The 17,348-nt window shown below is 54.7% G+C and overlaps 5 protein-coding genes across 5 annotated transcripts; 3 read left to right on the top strand and 2 right to left on the bottom strand.

Moving 5' to 3' along the window:
* Positions 1–3,019: 3,019 nt before the first annotated feature.
* J4E87_007052 (uncharacterized protein) lies at positions 3,020–5,137 on the bottom strand (the record flags this gene model as incomplete). Its single annotated transcript, XM_049378649.1, has 5 exons — positions 3,020–3,144; positions 3,508–3,825; positions 4,227–4,407; positions 4,765–4,805; positions 5,074–5,137. 5 exons carry the CDS (start codon positions 5,135–5,137, stop codon positions 3,020–3,022), a joined length of 729 nt encoding a protein of 242 aa, XP_049231670.1.
* A 3,014-nt stretch (positions 5,138–8,151) lies between these two features.
* On the top strand, positions 8,152–10,062 carry J4E87_007051 (uncharacterized protein; the record flags this gene model as incomplete). Its single annotated transcript, XM_049378648.1, has 1 exon — positions 8,152–10,062. The coding sequence occupies one exon, from the start codon at positions 8,152–8,154 to the stop codon at positions 10,060–10,062; it is 1,911 nt and encodes a 636-aa protein (XP_049231669.1).
* A 2,815-nt stretch (positions 10,063–12,877) lies between these two features.
* J4E87_007050 (uncharacterized protein) lies at positions 12,878–13,942 on the bottom strand (the record flags this gene model as incomplete). The annotated part of the gene is made up of 1 exon (XM_049378647.1): positions 12,878–13,942. The coding sequence occupies one exon, from the start codon at positions 13,940–13,942 to the stop codon at positions 12,878–12,880; it is 1,065 nt and encodes a 354-aa protein (XP_049231668.1).
* Positions 13,943–14,114: 172 nt separating this feature from the next.
* Positions 14,115–14,890, top strand: J4E87_007049 (uncharacterized protein; the record flags this gene model as incomplete). Its single annotated transcript, XM_049378646.1, has 2 exons — positions 14,115–14,152; positions 14,200–14,890. 2 exons carry the CDS (start codon positions 14,115–14,117, stop codon positions 14,888–14,890), a joined length of 729 nt encoding a protein of 242 aa, XP_049231667.1.
* Positions 14,891–15,404: 514 nt separating this feature from the next.
* On the top strand, positions 15,405–17,121 carry J4E87_007048 (uncharacterized protein; the record flags this gene model as incomplete). The annotated part of the gene is made up of 2 exons (XM_049378645.1): positions 15,405–16,953; positions 17,006–17,121. The coding sequence occupies 2 exons, from the start codon at positions 15,405–15,407 to the stop codon at positions 17,119–17,121; spliced, it is 1,665 nt and encodes a 554-aa protein (XP_049231666.1).
* Between the last annotated feature and the right edge of the window lie 227 nt (positions 17,122–17,348).

The raw sequence follows: 17,348 nt of genomic DNA, 5'->3' as shown, positions 1-17,348 counted from the left end.
GAGTTCCGGTGCCCAAGGACCCCGGGCCATACCCTTCGTCGTGCGGAATCGCTCCATCGGGATAATTGCGCGACAAACTTCCACGTCTGGGAACTACTACATTGGACTGTATGAAAGCCATTGAGGGAGGAAGGCGCGTTCAGGGTACGCGCTATACTTGCTAGTACTGGTCGTGGTTGACCATTTCGTTCATTCTCGGCCGACCTAGGAAACAGCTAAATACCCCGGAGCCTACACCGACGTTAGGTCACCTACTTTGCGAGCCTGTTGAGTTGCTGTAGTCCGCAGACCTATTCGCATCACAGACAGCACCCCTCCCAATGACATTCTCAAACGCCACCACAATGACTAAACCCCAAATCATACTCATTCCCGGTGCCTGGCACACACCCTCCGCCTTCTCCCTTCTCACTACCAAGCTGCACGCTCTTGGGTACACAACGCACGCGCGCCAACTCCCTTCCGTCGGCGGCACAACACCTACCACTGACCTCTCAGCCGACATCGCAGTCGTTCAGTCCATGATCAACACCGCCATCGGCGACTCCGGCAACGACGTCGTCGTACTAGCCCACAGTTGGGGCGGCATCGTCGCCAGCAGCGCTCTCGTCGGCTTCGGAAAAACCGAGCGAGAAGCCGTAGGGAAAAGAGGTGGAGTGGTGAGATGTGGATACATCGCTGCCAGCATGCTACCCGAAGGTGTCAGCCTAATGGACTCGGTGAACAACACCTTCCCTCCTTGGACTGAAATCTCCGGACCGTATATCCACGCTCTCGACCCACATGTCTTCTACTCCGACCTTCCTCTCGACGAACAGACGTACTGGTTTTCGCAAATCCAACCGCATTCGCTGGCGAGCGCTTATGCGAAGACGACGGGGGCGGCGTGGAAGAAGATTCCTAGTGCTTATCTGGTTTGTGAGGAGGATAGGAGTATGCCGGTTGTTGCGCAGGATAAGATGATTGAGATGGCAAGGGCGGAAGGTGGGGAGGTGCAGGTGACTAGGTTGGGGTGTGGGCATAGTCCCTTTTTGAGTCGTGTGCAAGAGACGGTTGAGTGGGTTAGGAGGATCGCTGGGGAGGATTTGTGAAGAGGTGGAATGCGAGAGGGGATCAGGTTTCCAAAAAGTCTGGGTTTGGTGCTGAGTCGTCGGATTGCAGTGTCTTGCAGCCGTTTCCACGCTTATTCTTCCCCGATCTGTGAGCAACTGTCCCATACACGTCGGTACCAACCGTCAAGCCTTTGAACGAGAAGCGCATGCTCCGATCGAGACAACAACACCAACGAACCATCCACGGAACTGGCAGGCTCTTGCCGACGTGCGGTCACGAACGGCTTAGACGAAAGCCTGAGACTGTCGGTTAAGCCCGTTCGTGACCGCACGTCGGGCGAGGATCTGCGTATGATTAATGATTGTGTCAGTGATCTATGTCCAAAGCACCGCGTATTTACATCGAGCGTAAACCGCGATGCTTCGGACATAGATCACTGGCATAATCATGCGAAATCATGTATCTGCGTTATGTCGTTGATTTTACGAATTCCTGCAGAGGCGGTCTATGAATCTGAGGCGCGTTTTTTCAAGAATTCATAAAATCAACGGACAGTGACAGTTGACCTGAACGCTACGGTCACGAACGGTTTGATCGATGGTTACTCGAGCTTTCGACTAATCTGTTGGTTGTTGGTGACCAAACGTCGGCGAGGCGTTCTGCCGATTTTCGTTGATTCCATGGGTGCTTCTGCTCCACCATACCAAGCTTCAGGTATATTGGAGCAAAAGCATCCATGAGATCAACGAACATTAACAGTCGAGCTGGACGATGATTGTCCTATGGGATGCGCACACGAAAAGGTCCTCTACCACACTCTCCACGCATCAGAACAGGCTTACCAGCCATCGCAAAACCCCCACGCTTGCTATCTTCCGACGACCGCACGATCGAGTAATCCAACGGGCGCACACTTTCCGTATCGGCATCCCTCCCCTCCCCCAGTCTTGTAAATTATATCAGTGGAAATACTGTATGGTAGGATATCCATCAATGCTGAATAGATGGCTATCCTAGCATACAGTATTTCCACTAACATAATTTCCAAGACCGGGGTAGGTAGTGTGAGTAAACCGCACTCTTCACGCCTTAATCATCACCCCAATCTTTTAGACTTTGTCAGTTGCAGATTGCTACAGCAGCCTTCAACTTAGGAAATCTTAAAGATTGGCGTAATGTCAGTCAGAAGGTAGGCCAGCACAGAGGCAGATAGTCTGACTTGATTCGCGTTGTCTTGTCGCTCTGACTCACGTCAAAGCGACAAAACAACGCGAATCCAGACAGCATGTCTGCTTTGTGCTGGCTACCTCCCTGGAAGTTGTGGATAGCGTACTGGAAGGATTGCGCGATTTGTTGGCTGGCTTTTTTGGGGGTGAGGTATGGGTTTGGGTGGATAGAGGATACTATGTAGCTGGTACTGACTCCAAATGAATGGAATTTGAAGTAGTACAAGCTTCATAGTATTGTGTGTTTACCTAAATTCATCGTAGAGGTGTATTGGTGGAAAGGCTGATGGGTGGATGAGTGGGTTGTAGGATATCGGGGTTGGTTGGGATGTAATGAGAGGGGAAAATAATTGCAACCACACTTTTCCATGTCAGAGACTTGTAACATTATGAGGGATTATGAAGACTATGTGATGGTGTCAGTTGCACAGGTTTCCGGTGGTTTTGCAGTGCAGATGAATTATTTTCGTACTTTGGTGTGCAGGTTTAAGACTGGAAATTGCCATCAGAGGTTGGGGTGTTATCGCACCACCGATAGATCACATGTGGAGTAGCTATGACGAGAGCTTCGTTACTTTGGAAAAGTACTTCAATGAAGGCAAAGCTCATATTGATATTGCGTATTTAGTGAATCGACCTGTTGTCAAGCCTCGATACCCGTGTCGCAACAACGACAACCACGTATGAAGCCCTCCTCGCAGCGCTCCAAGCGACAACATCCCCATTCATCGTCGATCCGCTCAAGGCAACGCATCCAATGTCTCAATGACAGCGAACGCCTCTCTCGACTTATCCTCCAACGGCGCGTTACCCGGCCGGTCAACGACAACAGCATAGACACCCGCATCCATCGCCGCTTCAGCTTCTATTCAAATCCCAAAACATGTCAGTCACTGTACATGAAAGTGTGCATATGGAGCTAGCCACGTGCGATGGAGAAGATGTATCGATGTGAAACATGGTGGGGTCGCGTGATGGGAAAGACTTATGTGGAACGAGAGACACGCGGATGTGGACGAGAGGGGCAGTAGGCGAGAGACGAGAATATGCGGCGTGACGAAGGACGTGTGATGGTGGGATGATAGGTGAGTAACGAATTCGGAAAGCGAGACAAAGAGTGGGTTGAAAGATGCGGTGGTGGGGTGCAGATGTAAGGGCGGTGAGTAGGCGGTGGTGTGTTGTTTCAAATCACCATCCGCCGTAACAGCCTCACGAAAATACCACATACCTTTTACATTGTCAGTCAAGAAAGCGACGTTCTTGACGTCCTTGCCCAGCTCACGGCATATCTTCTCGTAGGACGTCTTTTCCATTTTAGGACCGGCGTTCACCGTGTCGTAGTGGGCGGCGAACAGGGGTTTAATGTCCCGCGTATTCGGACCGTCTGTGACGTAGGTAAAGAACTGGAGCTGAGCCTGCACGCTGCCGGAGGAGAAGATGGCCAGTGTTTTGCCGGCTGCTTTCCACTGCTCGAGTTGGGGGATTACATCGCTGAAGAGCGGGGTTTTGAGATCACCGTTGCGGAACCCGGTTGTCCATAGGTGGCCTGCGAGCAAAGGGGTTAGTTTTGCGGTGCAACTATGTGTATTGGCCGATGATTGATAAGATCGATAAAGGCAATGTGCGTGTGTGGTGATGGTAGTACGCAAGCAGCGTTTAGAATGGGCTGATCGCCACGCTTGTGGTGCGATGAACAGAATAGGGTCTTGGAGCGGCGTCGAGCTGACAGGAAGAGGGTTTGGCACCCCCGAGGGTCGCTGCGACAGGCGGCGACTATCGCGATAATGCTGCCGGTGGTGACTGGCCGATCGAATCACTACTCTGTTTCGATCGAGCTAGCCGCTTTAGAGCGGCGCGGTGTCGGCGCTTGGTGTTGGCAATCATTTGGCTGGACATGGGAGGCCCGGGGTGCGTCGTCCATGTTGAAACACTCAATTTGTTACCCACCTTGTAGTTGCTTCAAGTACACAGCCTTGACATCGCGCCGCGTAAGGTCTTGTACGTGGGCGAGTAGCGCATCGGCGCTGCGTTTGGCGTCATCTGGGAACGATGCGATGAGGTTTTGGAAGTCGGCATCCGACCACGAATTGCGTGCTAGTCTTGTGAGACTGTCTAGTGCATACGGGTACTGCGGCTATTGTGAGCGAGACGGCGCGAAGAGGAAACCCCACTGGCGGGCGTCGCGTGACAGATGACGGAGGTTGGAAGCGCGAGATCATCGTTGGAGTGGCAGGTGCAGGTCGGAAAAGCATCTAGAACTCAGGGGAGGCGAAAGAGGCGAGGAGAGCCATGAGTGGCTTCATCATTGCCGGGTGACACCAGGCTGGCATGGGAGGGCGGGCCGGCGTGATTCTCGACAGAGGTTGGTGATGGTGATCACGATTCCGAATGCGGGGAAGATGCGCCTCGAGACGAACAGAATGACAGCGAGGGAAGGTGGAAGCGCTGGGAAGTGAGACGCGAGAATAGAAACATGAAGGCTTACCATGACATCTTTGACGAATGAGATGCTGGAAATAGTGCCCTCTGGCAGCAGTCAGCCTCCTGAGATGTTTAGGCCAGTCAACGCATTGGAAGGCGAAGCTGGGTGGCGCAGGCAAAAGCTGGGGTAGCGCCCGGGAGAGCGCAGCAACACAGACAGTGCAAGGTGCTGTCGGTGGCAGGCATCGCCATCGGGAAGTTGCTGACTAGACAGCTGCATGCATCGCGAGGTTGGTGGAGGCTGATTGCAGTCGTTCTCGACTAGCCATGCGGGACTCGAGAATGCGGGACTCGAGAATGGCAAGCGACTTACCAATGTCGAGCAACACTACCTCTGCTTGGCTCCAGCGCGCGGTGTCGAGGGACGCGGGCGACATTGTTTCCTTGTTGTTGATGAGTGCAGGGCGGTGAACGGCGGTGAGAAGAAAATCTCTGCTATAGCGCCTCTATACTGCGAACTGTAGTTGTGTGTCTGGACTGGCAGCTAACTGGTGCGAGGCTTGCGGACGGGAACTTCAAAACATGGCGGTGAGGTTACCACGGCAAGTTGTGTATTATTGACATGTGTAAACAAGTTCCTTGAATATCCCTTGACGATGCCGGATGAGGCCTGACAGCCGTGAACGTGCTGTCGAGAAGAAAATTTTCAAAAGGAGTCATCGGGCATCGGGGGTTGAAGGTTGGCAGTCGCGTACAGTCACGATGGCTCTTCCCCAACGACTTCCTTGCAGTGATCGTACATCCTCGTGGCAATGATCGTGATGAGGCTGGTCGTTGAGGCGCACACCGTCATGCGAGCCCCAGAATATCCACACCTTCACTCGTGTTTGCGGGCGACCATGGTGAGATGGACGGGTGTTCCTGGCTAACCCGGCCATGTCGATGCTCGATGTCGCAAGATTTCCACATAGCTTCCGCAGCCGACCCACTGTACGTCCGCCTGTCACGTAAATCCTCCCGGCTCAACGCAAAAAGTTGAAAATGCTATAGGCTGGGGGAGAGTGTGTTGTCTTTGTTTCTCTACACCGCTCATGGGTAGCCCAGGGACAGGTACAGCGAGTGGGTACAAAGAAATGGCCCGGTGCATGTTACCTGCAGTAGCCCGCCGAGTGCCTGTCCAAGACGCTCTCTGGGTGGCTGTGGATGCAGGAGGCTGCAAGTTACTGCAAGCTACTGCGAGCCCTCCTTTAGGGTGCAGTGGGAAGCTTACTCCGGATCCTGCGCAGCAAGACAACAAACAGAGGATTCGAGGCGGGATGGACGCGCGAGGCTATTGCGGCGTGAGCGCATACACGGCTTTGTCTCAGGTAGAGCGGTAGCATGAACCGCGACTATGAAGCAGCGATGCCACGGCACATCAGCGGTCAGGGTTGACCGCAATGACAGTCGCAGCATCGCATCGCATCGCAGCATGAGCTTTCCCCAGATTTCTAATGTTTGCCGCGACCCGCCCGACCCTTGAGGCCGATGTCGAGGGACGATAGACAGTAGTCAGCCGAATAGTGTACCAGATGGCCGCGAGCTAGCGACGAAACACTTGTCATGCTGTATTGGGGCGTAGATCAGCCCCTGGATAGCACAGTACTGCGCGACGGATACACTGCGGACAATCTGAGCACACGACAGCAGGACGTCCAATGTCGGGTGCAGAGAGCGCAAGGCTCATGCGGGACAAAGTGGCAAGCATCACGAAACGAGAGATAACGGTCGCGTTGGAGCAGCTCGTGGAGGGCGGGCGCGGGCTTCTACAGGCCAGGTGGCAGTTGGGTGCTACGGTGTAACGGGCTACGATCAGCAGCGCCCTGGAGGCGGCGCTTGGGGCTAAGCCAGCATTGGCGCACGACAGCTGGTCAGGCTGGACAGGCTGGACGAGGTCTGGAAGTGCGCCCTGTCCGCGTCGGCCAGGACAATGTTTCAGCGCTCGTCATAGCTAATTTCTGCGCATTCGTCCGCCAGCACAGAGATCAGAGTGGAGCCGATGACTGTGCAAGAGATGATGCCATGGGCAGGACCCACCGGCTGCCAAAGCAGGGACGACCGACGGGGACGGGGCGCAAGTGATGGCAGGCACGACGGGTGACGACCACGGTGGAAACCGATAGAAAGTCATGGAAAGTTGGCAGGCCAGTGGCGGCGCCGGTTGGCCAGGTCTTCGTGCTGCTTTAGCACCTGATCCAATGCAAGCCACGTAGCCATCCCTAGCCAGGCCCGCTAGTCCCAAAGCACGACCCCTGCCACTGGTGGGTCCCCCGAGGGCAGCAGCTCCTGGCGCGCTGCCCTCTAATACCCAGCTGGCCGTCCTTTACCCGCTATCACCTCACCACCATCTCCCGATGCCTCCATAACACGTACCCACCTACTTTGCTCTCGTCGTTGTTCGCAAGCTCTAGCGTTGCTTCCTCATCACCACCACAACAACCCTCACCGTCCGTTGCTGCCTTAATTACCACCGCTCCTCCCTCGCTCCTTCCGCAGCCGCAACCGCTCGCAGCTCAGACGTCAACAACGTCAACAACACCATCCCTTCCGCCCTCCACCGACTCCCGACACACCCACGCCAACCACGCTATACACGCATCTACTCGACCATATAGCTGCCACCGCCGGGTCTGATTTGATGTGATATTGAGAGTCCGCTGCTGGCCATCTCGACATCCGTCCGACAGCTAGCTAGTCCGAGTACCCGCTCGTCCTCATCTCTCACCTCACCTCACTTCGACCCGACCGCCCCCGCAATAGCTTCTCCAGGCAGACGTTTGATGCTCTTTCGATCGAATCCAGCATAGCGAACCGCCAACTAGCATCGTCTCGACCACCTTCGACAGCCTGCTAGCTCCCTTTCCGCGTGAGCCCGTGCCATCTGACTCACGCCGTCAATAGCGTCATCCAGACACCTCCCTACTGTCTGCCTACCGACGACACCTCCACTTCCACGTGTTACGACTCTCTTCTTTACGCAGCGATACCTCTTCCTTTCCGGACGTCTACGACTCCATCCCTCCTCCACCCACCCCGACAGCTCGTTGACTCGAGCTATCCATACGCAATTAATACCGACAAATGAGAACCACACTCTCTTGAGCATTTCCTTGCTGTTTCCGTCGACGGACTCCTGTGCATATCACCGACGACTGCTTTCTGTTTCTCCAGCCTCCCGCTGCTGCCTTACGACATATCCGGTCCGACCTATCCCATAACCATCGGCCGCCATTACAACCATTTATTGATATCTTCCCAAGACTCCGTCACCTAAAAGTCTGATAGAGCATCGCTTTTGGGCTTTCGGCTGTCTGCCCATTGTTTATCCGCATATCGAGCTTCCCCTCTTCCTGTTCCTTTGTTTGTCCGGCTTCACCACGACAGCCACCCCGTTCCACTACACACTATTCCAATGGAGTGCATGCGCGATCACCTTCACGACGGCGTTGTGCTACATGGACGATACGAGACCATCTCCCCTCTCAACAATGGCTCTTTTGGCATGGTCTTCCAGGCCAAGGACCTCGTAACTGGCGACAATGTTGCCATCAAGGTCATCACCAAGAGCACCGCCGCCGTCAACTGCCCTTCTGCTTTCGCAGTCGATGAGCGTTCCGAAGAGCTTGGCGTTCACCTGCACCTTGGCGACCACTCCAACGTTGTCAACCTGCTGCAGTCCTTCGAGACCCAGAACCACATCTACCTGGTCCTCGAGTTCTGCTCCAACGGCGATCTGTACGAGGCGATCCGTGTTGGCAAGGGCCCCCTCGAGACCGAGCACGTGCGCGACTTCATGATGCAGCTTGTCGGTGCCGTCGAGTTCATTCACTCGAAGGGTATCTACCACCGCGACATCAAGCCCGAGAACATCTTCCTCACCCAGGATGGCTCCATGAAGCTTGGCGACTTTGGTCTTGCCACTACCGACACGTGGTCCTACGAGATTGCTGTAGGCAGCGACCGCTACATGGCGCCTGAGCAGTACGACCCTGGCAACACTGGCTACTCTACTGAGAAGGCAGACATCTGGGCCATTGGCATCGTCCTCCTCAACATCCTCTTCCAGCGCAACCCCTTCGCTGTCCCATCCACTTCAGACCCTCTGTACGCCGACTTCGCTCTTGACCGTCAGAGTCTCTTCGACGTGTTCCCCAATATGTCGCAGGATACCTTTGAGGTCATCAGGCAGTGCTTGGCCGTCGACCCCGAGAGGCGCGACCTCAACGCTGTCAAGGATGCCTTGGCCCGCGTCATCAGCTTCACCACCGATGACGAGAGTCTTGACGACTTCTGCACTGAGGAGCGTGACGTCGTCGCTGTCGGAGCCAACCGTGAGCCCCTCCGCACTCCCTCCATCTCGACGCCGCAGCTCGAGAACAATGGTTCATTCCCATGGGCAAAGGCCTTAGCCATGTCGCCCCCTCAGCAGTTCCGTCAGCTCTCCGCCATTCCTGACGACGAAATCTACGAGGACGACATGTTCCCGGGTCCTCCCTACGATGTCAAGCCAGATAGCGCTTCTGCCGTATCTTTTGTGGACTCCGGCTTAGGCTTATCTTTCAAGTCGGTTGACGTCAGCGAACCAAAGTCGATGAACTTCACTCGATCTCGGCCCGTTGCTATCTCTGGCTCGCTCCCTGCCAAGAACTTCAACAGCATGTCATCCGTCTTCGGTAAGAAGCGCGACATGATCTCGAAGAGCTGGAGTGACCTCTGGGATGAGGAGGATGACGACGCGCAATTCCTTGCTGAGCTCGAGAACAACTGCCACTCCTTCAGCGCTGAGAAGCCCAAGCCCAAGGCTGTTGTCTCCGAAGCCGGATCTGGCGTCTCGACCCCTCGCGGCTTATCCGAGGTGAAGAACCCTGCCACGGTCCACAACAGCAGGGATCGCTCGCCTAAGAACATTCGCTCTGCGGTCGACCACGTCAGCGCGGCGACTGGATTTGTCTTCGAGGAGCATCGCACCCCAGGACCTGCTCGCAGCCCCAAGCGCTCTGCTGCCGACAAGTGGGCTGCCCTCGGCGACCGTCGACGCAGCCCTGCCGTCCAAGCCCAGCAGCAAGTTCAGCAGCAGACTCCGTCAAAGCCAATGAGGTCGCCCAAGTCCACTGAAGCTCCGAGCTCCGCCCGGAAGCGGAGCCGGACTGGCACTGGCCGACGACCGATCCACTGGGGCTCCAGTCACAACGAAAACAACAACCACCCTGTCAGCTCCTGGGAGCAGAAGGTGGACAACTGGTACAAGAGTAAAGATTGGCGCTCTCATACCGAACACGCCCAGATCACGGACGATCTGGGTGACCTTGAGTGGGTGTGGTAAGGCACTATGACCTGCCACTTGTAGTCTTGACAACTTTTCTTATCCCTTTTTTTCTTTGCTTTGATTTCGAGGAATACGTTGTTTCCAGGAAGCAAGAGTCCTACGATTCCCAATCCTCAACCCTCCACGTTCAGATTGTAGCCGTTAGAGATACCATTTCCTATCTCCTCTCCTCTCTACCTTATACCTGTACACTCCACTTCACCGACGACCTCATCATTTCGAGCTTCTATCTTGTCGCTTGGTATCTCTCCTTTGTTACTTCACGGGTGTGTTTGTGGCTAGCTTCTGGGACTCTTGCATTGTTGGCGGGTGAAAGAAACTGTTCTGATGAAGGCTTTCGTCAAACTGCAAATGCTCAAATATGAAAAGGGAAGCAAGCGGCATCTGGGATGGAGTTTATGTTTTTTTCTGTTGGCATCGAGAGGAGCCCATCTCTCCTCTTTCACAATTCGCTTCTTAGGGATGATTAGTTAGTCAAGACTCGTATCCGTCGGAGATTCCTTTAGCACTGGCACCGTTTCGCAAAAAGTCGATCGGTCGCGAAAAGGATCCGGGATTTACCCACTCATTAGTACGTCTTCTGCAACCAGTGACGATTTCCTTGAATCAAAAGCCATTTACGGTAGTTACCCTGCCGTTCAAGTAAATAAGCTTCTTTCTCAGATTGTATATATACATATAGATTTAATCCCGTACGTACATTGTAATTAGACCCAACCCCATAGAACGCGCTTCTCGCGATGAAAACTAGTATCACCAAGGATCATCCATGCACATGTTGAACGTGCAGAAGATTGGATTGATCAACACAACATCGCAATTCCCATCTTACACTTCCATAACACTCAACCCCCCGTCCCCTCAATCACACTCATCATCCTCCCCTCCCCCGTAGCAAACCCCCCCACCAACCCAAACTCCCCCTCCACATCCTCAAACCCCTTCCCCTCAACCACCATCTTCGCCACCGCTCTCGCACACAACGGTATAATACCCATCCCGCCCCCGTTAAACCCACACAACATCCACTGTCCCTCTTTTACCCCAGGAACACGGCCCACATGCGGCATCCCATCCGGCGTCATAGCCTGGATGCCCGTCCAGATACTGTCTGGTTGGGCGGCGCTGTCCTCCCAGCCGAGGAAGGTTGTAGACATGTAGGATGTCCAGTGGGAGTAGATGGAGGGGGGGAAGTGGCCGGAAGTAAGGGAGTCGTCGACGGTGTTGTACCATAGGGATTTGTTGTGGGGCTTGGAAGAGGAGGGGTGGGTGTAGAGCCAGGAGCCGCCGCCTACGACGATGGAAGAGTCCGGGCGTGGGTTTAGGTAGTCTGTTCCTGTTGGGTGGCTGGGGGTTGTTGGGGTGGAGGGTGTGGGGGCGAAGGATATGTTGTAGGTGTTGGACAAATGGGGATGGATGGGGCGGGAGGGCGTGTGGTGGCTGTTCATTCCTTTGTAGGGGGTTATTGTGCCACGGAAGGAGGGGAGGAGGGATGGGGTGTAGGCGTTTGTGGCGTGGATTAGGGAGGTGGTTGTTAGGGTGCCGCGGGGGGTGTGGAGGGTTGTTGTTGTTTCGGTGTTTGTGTTTGTGTTAGAGGTGTTGATGGGGGATGTGGAGGTGGTGGTTAAGTGCGTGACCGGCGTATTCATCTGCACGTTCAACACCCCCTCTTTCCCACCATCCCTATCCCTATCCCCGTCTTTCTCGCTCCCCCCATACCTCTTCACCAAAACCTCAAGTATTCCCGTAACCAACTTATACGGCCAAAAACTCGCAACCTCACACGTAAACGCCCCCACCGCCCCTTTCACACTCGTAACCCCCTCCACATACTTCCCCTCAACCACACTCCTGCTCTTCGTCCACTCCTCCCCCTTCTTCACCGCATCATCATACACCCTCTTCACCTTTTCAAACTCCTCACGGTCTTGGAAAACATCAAAGCTACGCCTGAGTTCAAACTCGCATTCTTGAGCTAACCCCTCGTCTTCAACCAGCGTTTTTAGTTCGTAAATCACGCGTTGGTGATACTCCGCCATCTCCGTTCTCATGGCGCTATCTTGCATACCCGCCAGTGTTGCGGTTTTGATTTTAGAATGTCCGCCGTTTCGTGCGGTGGCGCCGCTACAGAGGTCGCGGGCGTCGAGGAGGACGACGCGCGGCATGCGTTTTCCCGTGGAGAGGTAGCTTTTGTGGTAAGTTTGGAGGATGTGGTACAAGGTTAGGACGCCGGCCATTCCGGAGCCGATGATGGCGATGTCGCAGGTTGGGGGGAGGGAAGGGGTGCTGCGGAGGGTGGCGTAGGGATGCGGGTTTTGGAGCCAGTAGCTGGGCATTGGGTTGGGGACGGGGAGATAGTCGTGGGGTTGTTTTTCTCCATGAGAAGAGGCGTTGGGGATGGTGCTGTGGGTTGAGGGGGGATTTGGAGTGGCAGGTGTGACGACTTTTCTGAGGACCATGTTTGCGAGTAGGATGAGGATGGGATATTGTGATAGTTGGAGTAGGACGTGGCAACGACGCCTGTTTATACATGCAAAGATGTCGACCAACGGCTTGTTTGGGGGCCATTTCGTTGTGGCTTACTTCGGCGTTCGGGCTAAAGTCAGAGGCGTTAGATGTCGCATCTCACCTTCCATTCCGGTTGGCTGCAGGTGTTCTTATCGGTAATCGTACGTCAGTTTACGGGTATAAGCGCATGGTGAATCGGAAGAAGACGAGTTTTGACGATCTTTGGATTTTGACTTGTATATAGTCGGGGTATCATGGAAAGGAAATGACTGCTCCTACACCAAAGCGAGTCCGAACGACGGGACTATGGCACACTCGGTGTCGTCGGACTCGTCAGCCCACCTTGACTCTTCCTCCTGTCCTTCTTCTTCTTGGGGGCGGGGGCGATGATGCCCTTTTTACCCTGCGCTTCCAGTGTAGTCGGTGTGCCTACCGCCTTTGGTGTGCCTACTGCAGATGGTGCTCTGCTCGGTGGCTGTGTCTCGATCTTCAACCCTGCAGCAGGTGTAGACTGTGAGGCTTGTGCCGCTTGCTCCTGTGCCTTGTTCCTCGCATTGACAGCGGTCTTGGTGCCCTCGAAGACGAACGCGCCCGGCTCGCCCTTCAGCGGGTTCTCGTCCATGTATTCGTCCCCGTATGCGTTTGTGAGGTTGAGCGAGTGCATGAACAGCGCGTCAGAGAACTCGGTGGTGGACGCCAGTGGATCTGTCGCCTGTGCCGTGGCTCCTGCTCCTTGTGACTGCGAGCCCGCTGCGTCTGGGTCTGTTGGCGCCAGTGTCGGACTACCGATTCGACTCGCCGTAGTCGCCGCTTTCGCCGCTTCGTGCGAAGGAGGGAAGTACGAGTATCCCGTCGCAGGTGTCCAGTGTGTCATGTTCTTGGATATCTCAGCCATCTGCTCCATGCGCGTCGCGACGGTAAGCAGTCTACTCTGCACAACGTCCAGCAAGCTCGGCGCCATGAGAACCTTGGTGTTGTGCGTGTACCAGTTGCCCTCGACAAACATGCCGTTCTTCTTGTTGCCATCGTAATCTGTGACCTCGGCCTTGTGTTGGCGCTGGAGAATCCATGGGTGCCCTTCGCCCTGCCCTTCGCCTGCTATAACGTATTGTATTCCTTGCGGTACACTGTTGAGTCTTTGATTCCATAGCGTCGGATCATTCATGATTTGTTGGGCATTGGCCGGGTCATGCAGATTGAGGTTAGTGAAGACAGATATGTTGATGCACTCTTCGGCGTCGAACCATGGCGACGAGGTGAAGTACCAGAAGAGGTTGTTTCCGGCATTCAGGTCTTGCCCAGGCAGAGTCGCGATGGTCGAGGGCGCATCGTATTCCTGCTCGTCGGGAGGTGGGAGTGTCGGAGGCATGTTTGCGGTGAGTTTGTGAGTGAAGAGTGTCAGGGCTGTCTGGCAGCTCTTGGAGGTTGGTGATGGAGAAGCTACTGGTAGGTAGCACGGGCCTCTCACCTCCGCGTGTTGGCCGCAATCAACTTGCGCCGTCTTCTGCATACCACTACCCGACAACTCAACACTCAACACCATGGATCTCGTACAGACAGTGCGCAAAGAAGGCAGCCGGTAAGCTCTCTCACTTCTCGATATAGAACACCAGCTAACAATCCCAGCGGCGGTCGCGCCGACTTCAAATGGGAAGACGTCAAGAACGATGCGCAACGCGAAAACTACCTGGGCCACTCGCTCATGGCCCCCGTCGGGCGCTGGCAACAAGGACGCGATCTGAATTGGTACGCAAAGGGCGACGAGGAATCCAAAGAAGCCGAGGCCGCGCGCATCAAGGAAGAGAAGCGCAAACTGAAGGAGGCTGAGGAAGACGCCATGCTAGCTGCCATGGGTCTGCCCGTGCCAGTACGCAATAACGCGAACCTGACGCCACTCGGCCAGAAGGCACACGAGGCAGATGTCAAGGACACGCTAGATGAGAAAGCCAAAGTGGAGGACGACGACGACAAGGCGAAGAGGAGGGAGAAGAAGGAGCGTTCACGGAGACACAGAGATGGCGACGGAGAGCGAAGGAGACGTCATCGATCGCGGAGTCGTTCGCGGGACAGAGAGCGACGCCACAGACATAGAGAACGTTCACGGTCGCGTGACAGGCGGAGGGACGACGGACGCGATGACAGACGCAGACACCGATCACGAAGCCGCGACCACAAGCGACGAGACGATCGTACAGAACGCAGGCGAGACCGCGATTTCGATGCGAAGCGGTCGAGGTCACTATCGAGAGACCGGAGACGGCGAAAGGACACGAGAAGCAGGTCACCACACGAGAGGAGCGAGAGGAGAAGGGATTGAAGCATATACCAGGTGTAGGGAGCATATCCTCAAGGCAGTATTAATCAGACCATGGGCGTTCTTTAAATTTCTACTGGTATGGTGCCACCCAGTTCAAGCGTTCATGATAGCTCATGTAGCTTTAGCGAAATCTTTACGTTGGACATCCAGACATCGACCTAAATGGAGTTTTGGCAATTCTTCAAGCAACAGCGTATTCTGCATGCCGGACAAAGTCATCATACGCACCTGACTACCCCAGTCCAAACCCACATATCCCCACGCTGCACGCCTCTCGGGATCTCCCTCCGACTCGGCAACCTCGGCCGGCTCCCCATAGCCCCCCAAACCCCTCATCATCAGCATGTAACAATGATACACAGTAGCGTCTTCTCTATTGCATCTTCACCGCTGCTATTTGCTTTTTCCTTGCCTCAAAACCCGTTTACATATTCATCCTTCGTTGCTTGACAACTCTGACTTGAATAACCCTGATCCCATCCGTCCAACCCCAGTCATCCCATCACCAAACACCATGACCGCGGCACCACCATCCATACCCGACTGGCGCACTCTCGCCGCTTCGAAACGCGAATTCGTGTACGCTAAGATACCGAAAGATTGGCGGCTGCCTTCTTCTCAGACATCTCAGTACACAGAAGACTCCAGTATATCTGTGTTAGATGTTCCGCGAACATGCGGTATCTTGACCGAGAAAGAACTGGACATTACTGAAAACTACGATGCCACTGATCTGGTCAAGATGATGGCAGAGGGCCAATTGACAAGTACAGAAGTGGTAACAGCGTTTTGCAAGAGAGCAGCTGTGGCACAGCAGTGTGTGAGTTGCTTGACGGAGATTATGTTCGAGGAAGCACTCGCCCGGGCTCGGGAATGTGATGATTTTCTGAAGAATGAGGGGAGAGTTATGGGACCCCTCCACGGCCTCCCAATAAGTCTAAAAGACTCCTTCAACATCCGCGGCGTCCAAGCAACCCTCGGCTACATATCCTTCCTCACGCACCCCCCCTCCGCCTCTAACTCTTCTTTGATAACCCTCCTGCACACGCTCGGCGCAGTCTTCTACGTGAAAACCAACCTCCCCCAAACCATGATGACAGCAGATTCCCACAACAACATCTTCGGCCGCACGCTGAATCCGCTCAAACTCAGCCACACAGCCGGCGGCTCCACAGGCGGCGAGGGCGCCCTCCTCGCTATGAAAGGCAGTGTCCTAGGCGTAGCGACAGATGTCGCAGGCTCAAACCGCATCCCCGCGATATGCTGCGGCGGCTCGTCTCTGAAGCCGACAGCAGGGAGGGTGCCGTTTGCAGGGGGCGTCGCAGTCGGTCGGCTGGGAAGTCCAGGGTCCGTTCCCGTGGTTATAGGACCGTGTGGCCGTTCTGTTCGCGATTACGCACTTTTCATGCGGAGTGTAGGCGACGCGAAACCGTGGCTTTACGACGAAAACAGCCTCAATGTGCCGTGGCGCCGGGTTCAGCCTTCTAGCAAACCCCTGCGCTTCGGGCTCGTGAGGGGGTGTAAAGAACGACCGCTCCACCCACCCATCGCTCGCGCACTGCATACTACGGCGATGAAACTCAAAGCGCAAGGCCACGAAATCGTCCTCCTCGATGACAAGATACCAGAACTCTACCAAACCGCCCTGCTAGCATGGAAATTCTTCATGCTGGATCCGAAGAAGACGCCGTTGCAATATATCAAACAAGGCGGGGAGCCACCCGTCCCCTCGCTATCAACATGCTCGTTCCCCGAGTTGAAAGACTGGGTTCCGACGCTGGATGAGCTGTGGGATTTGAATGTGCAGAAGGCGGGGGTTGTCAAGAAGTGGCATGCGCTGATGGTTGGCGCGGTTGGACAAGAGCAGGAGGAGAAAGGACTAGACGCCGTTCTCATGCCGGGGTACCAGGGTGTCGCACCAAAGCATGATACCTACGGTCTCCCGATTTACACAGTCGTGGTCAATTTGTTGAATTGGCCGAGTGGGGTGCTGGCGGCTGGGAAAGCGGAGAAAGGGGCTGATAAGGAGTTTTTGAAGGAGGGCGTGGCGTTTGAACCGCCTTGTAAGTGTGATTTGCGTCTCAAGCGAGTGTTGGAGGCTAACGTGTGCTGCAGATGATGCGGATGAGTGTGAGGGTTTACCGACGCATGTCCAGGTTGTGGGGAAGAGTATGATGGATGAGGAGTTGGTGGAGGTTCTGAAGGTTGTGGAAGGTGTGCTGAAGGCGTAGCGTCTGGTACGGTACCTTTGTTGGATTTCATATGAGCGTGTCCTGGTAAGTCTTCTTCAGGGATACAGTGTGAGATCAAGTTACATTCGTGATTTGATTCATTTAGACTTGATCATTCATTCCCATTGACTTCTCTTCCGTATCTCCCATCGCAGGACTATGCGACTATCAAGAAGCACGACTTCAATATCCGAGTGACCTTCACTGTGCGCTAATCACTACCACAA

The sequence above is a fragment of the Alternaria ethzedia genome (assembly GCF_023757985.1).
Source record: "Alternaria ethzedia strain BMP 0044 chromosome Unknown scaffold_18, whole genome shotgun sequence".
NCBI classification, from domain to species: domain Eukaryota; kingdom Fungi; phylum Ascomycota; class Dothideomycetes; order Pleosporales; family Pleosporaceae; genus Alternaria; species Alternaria ethzedia.
This window is presented reverse-complemented; position numbering and strand designations above follow the sequence as displayed.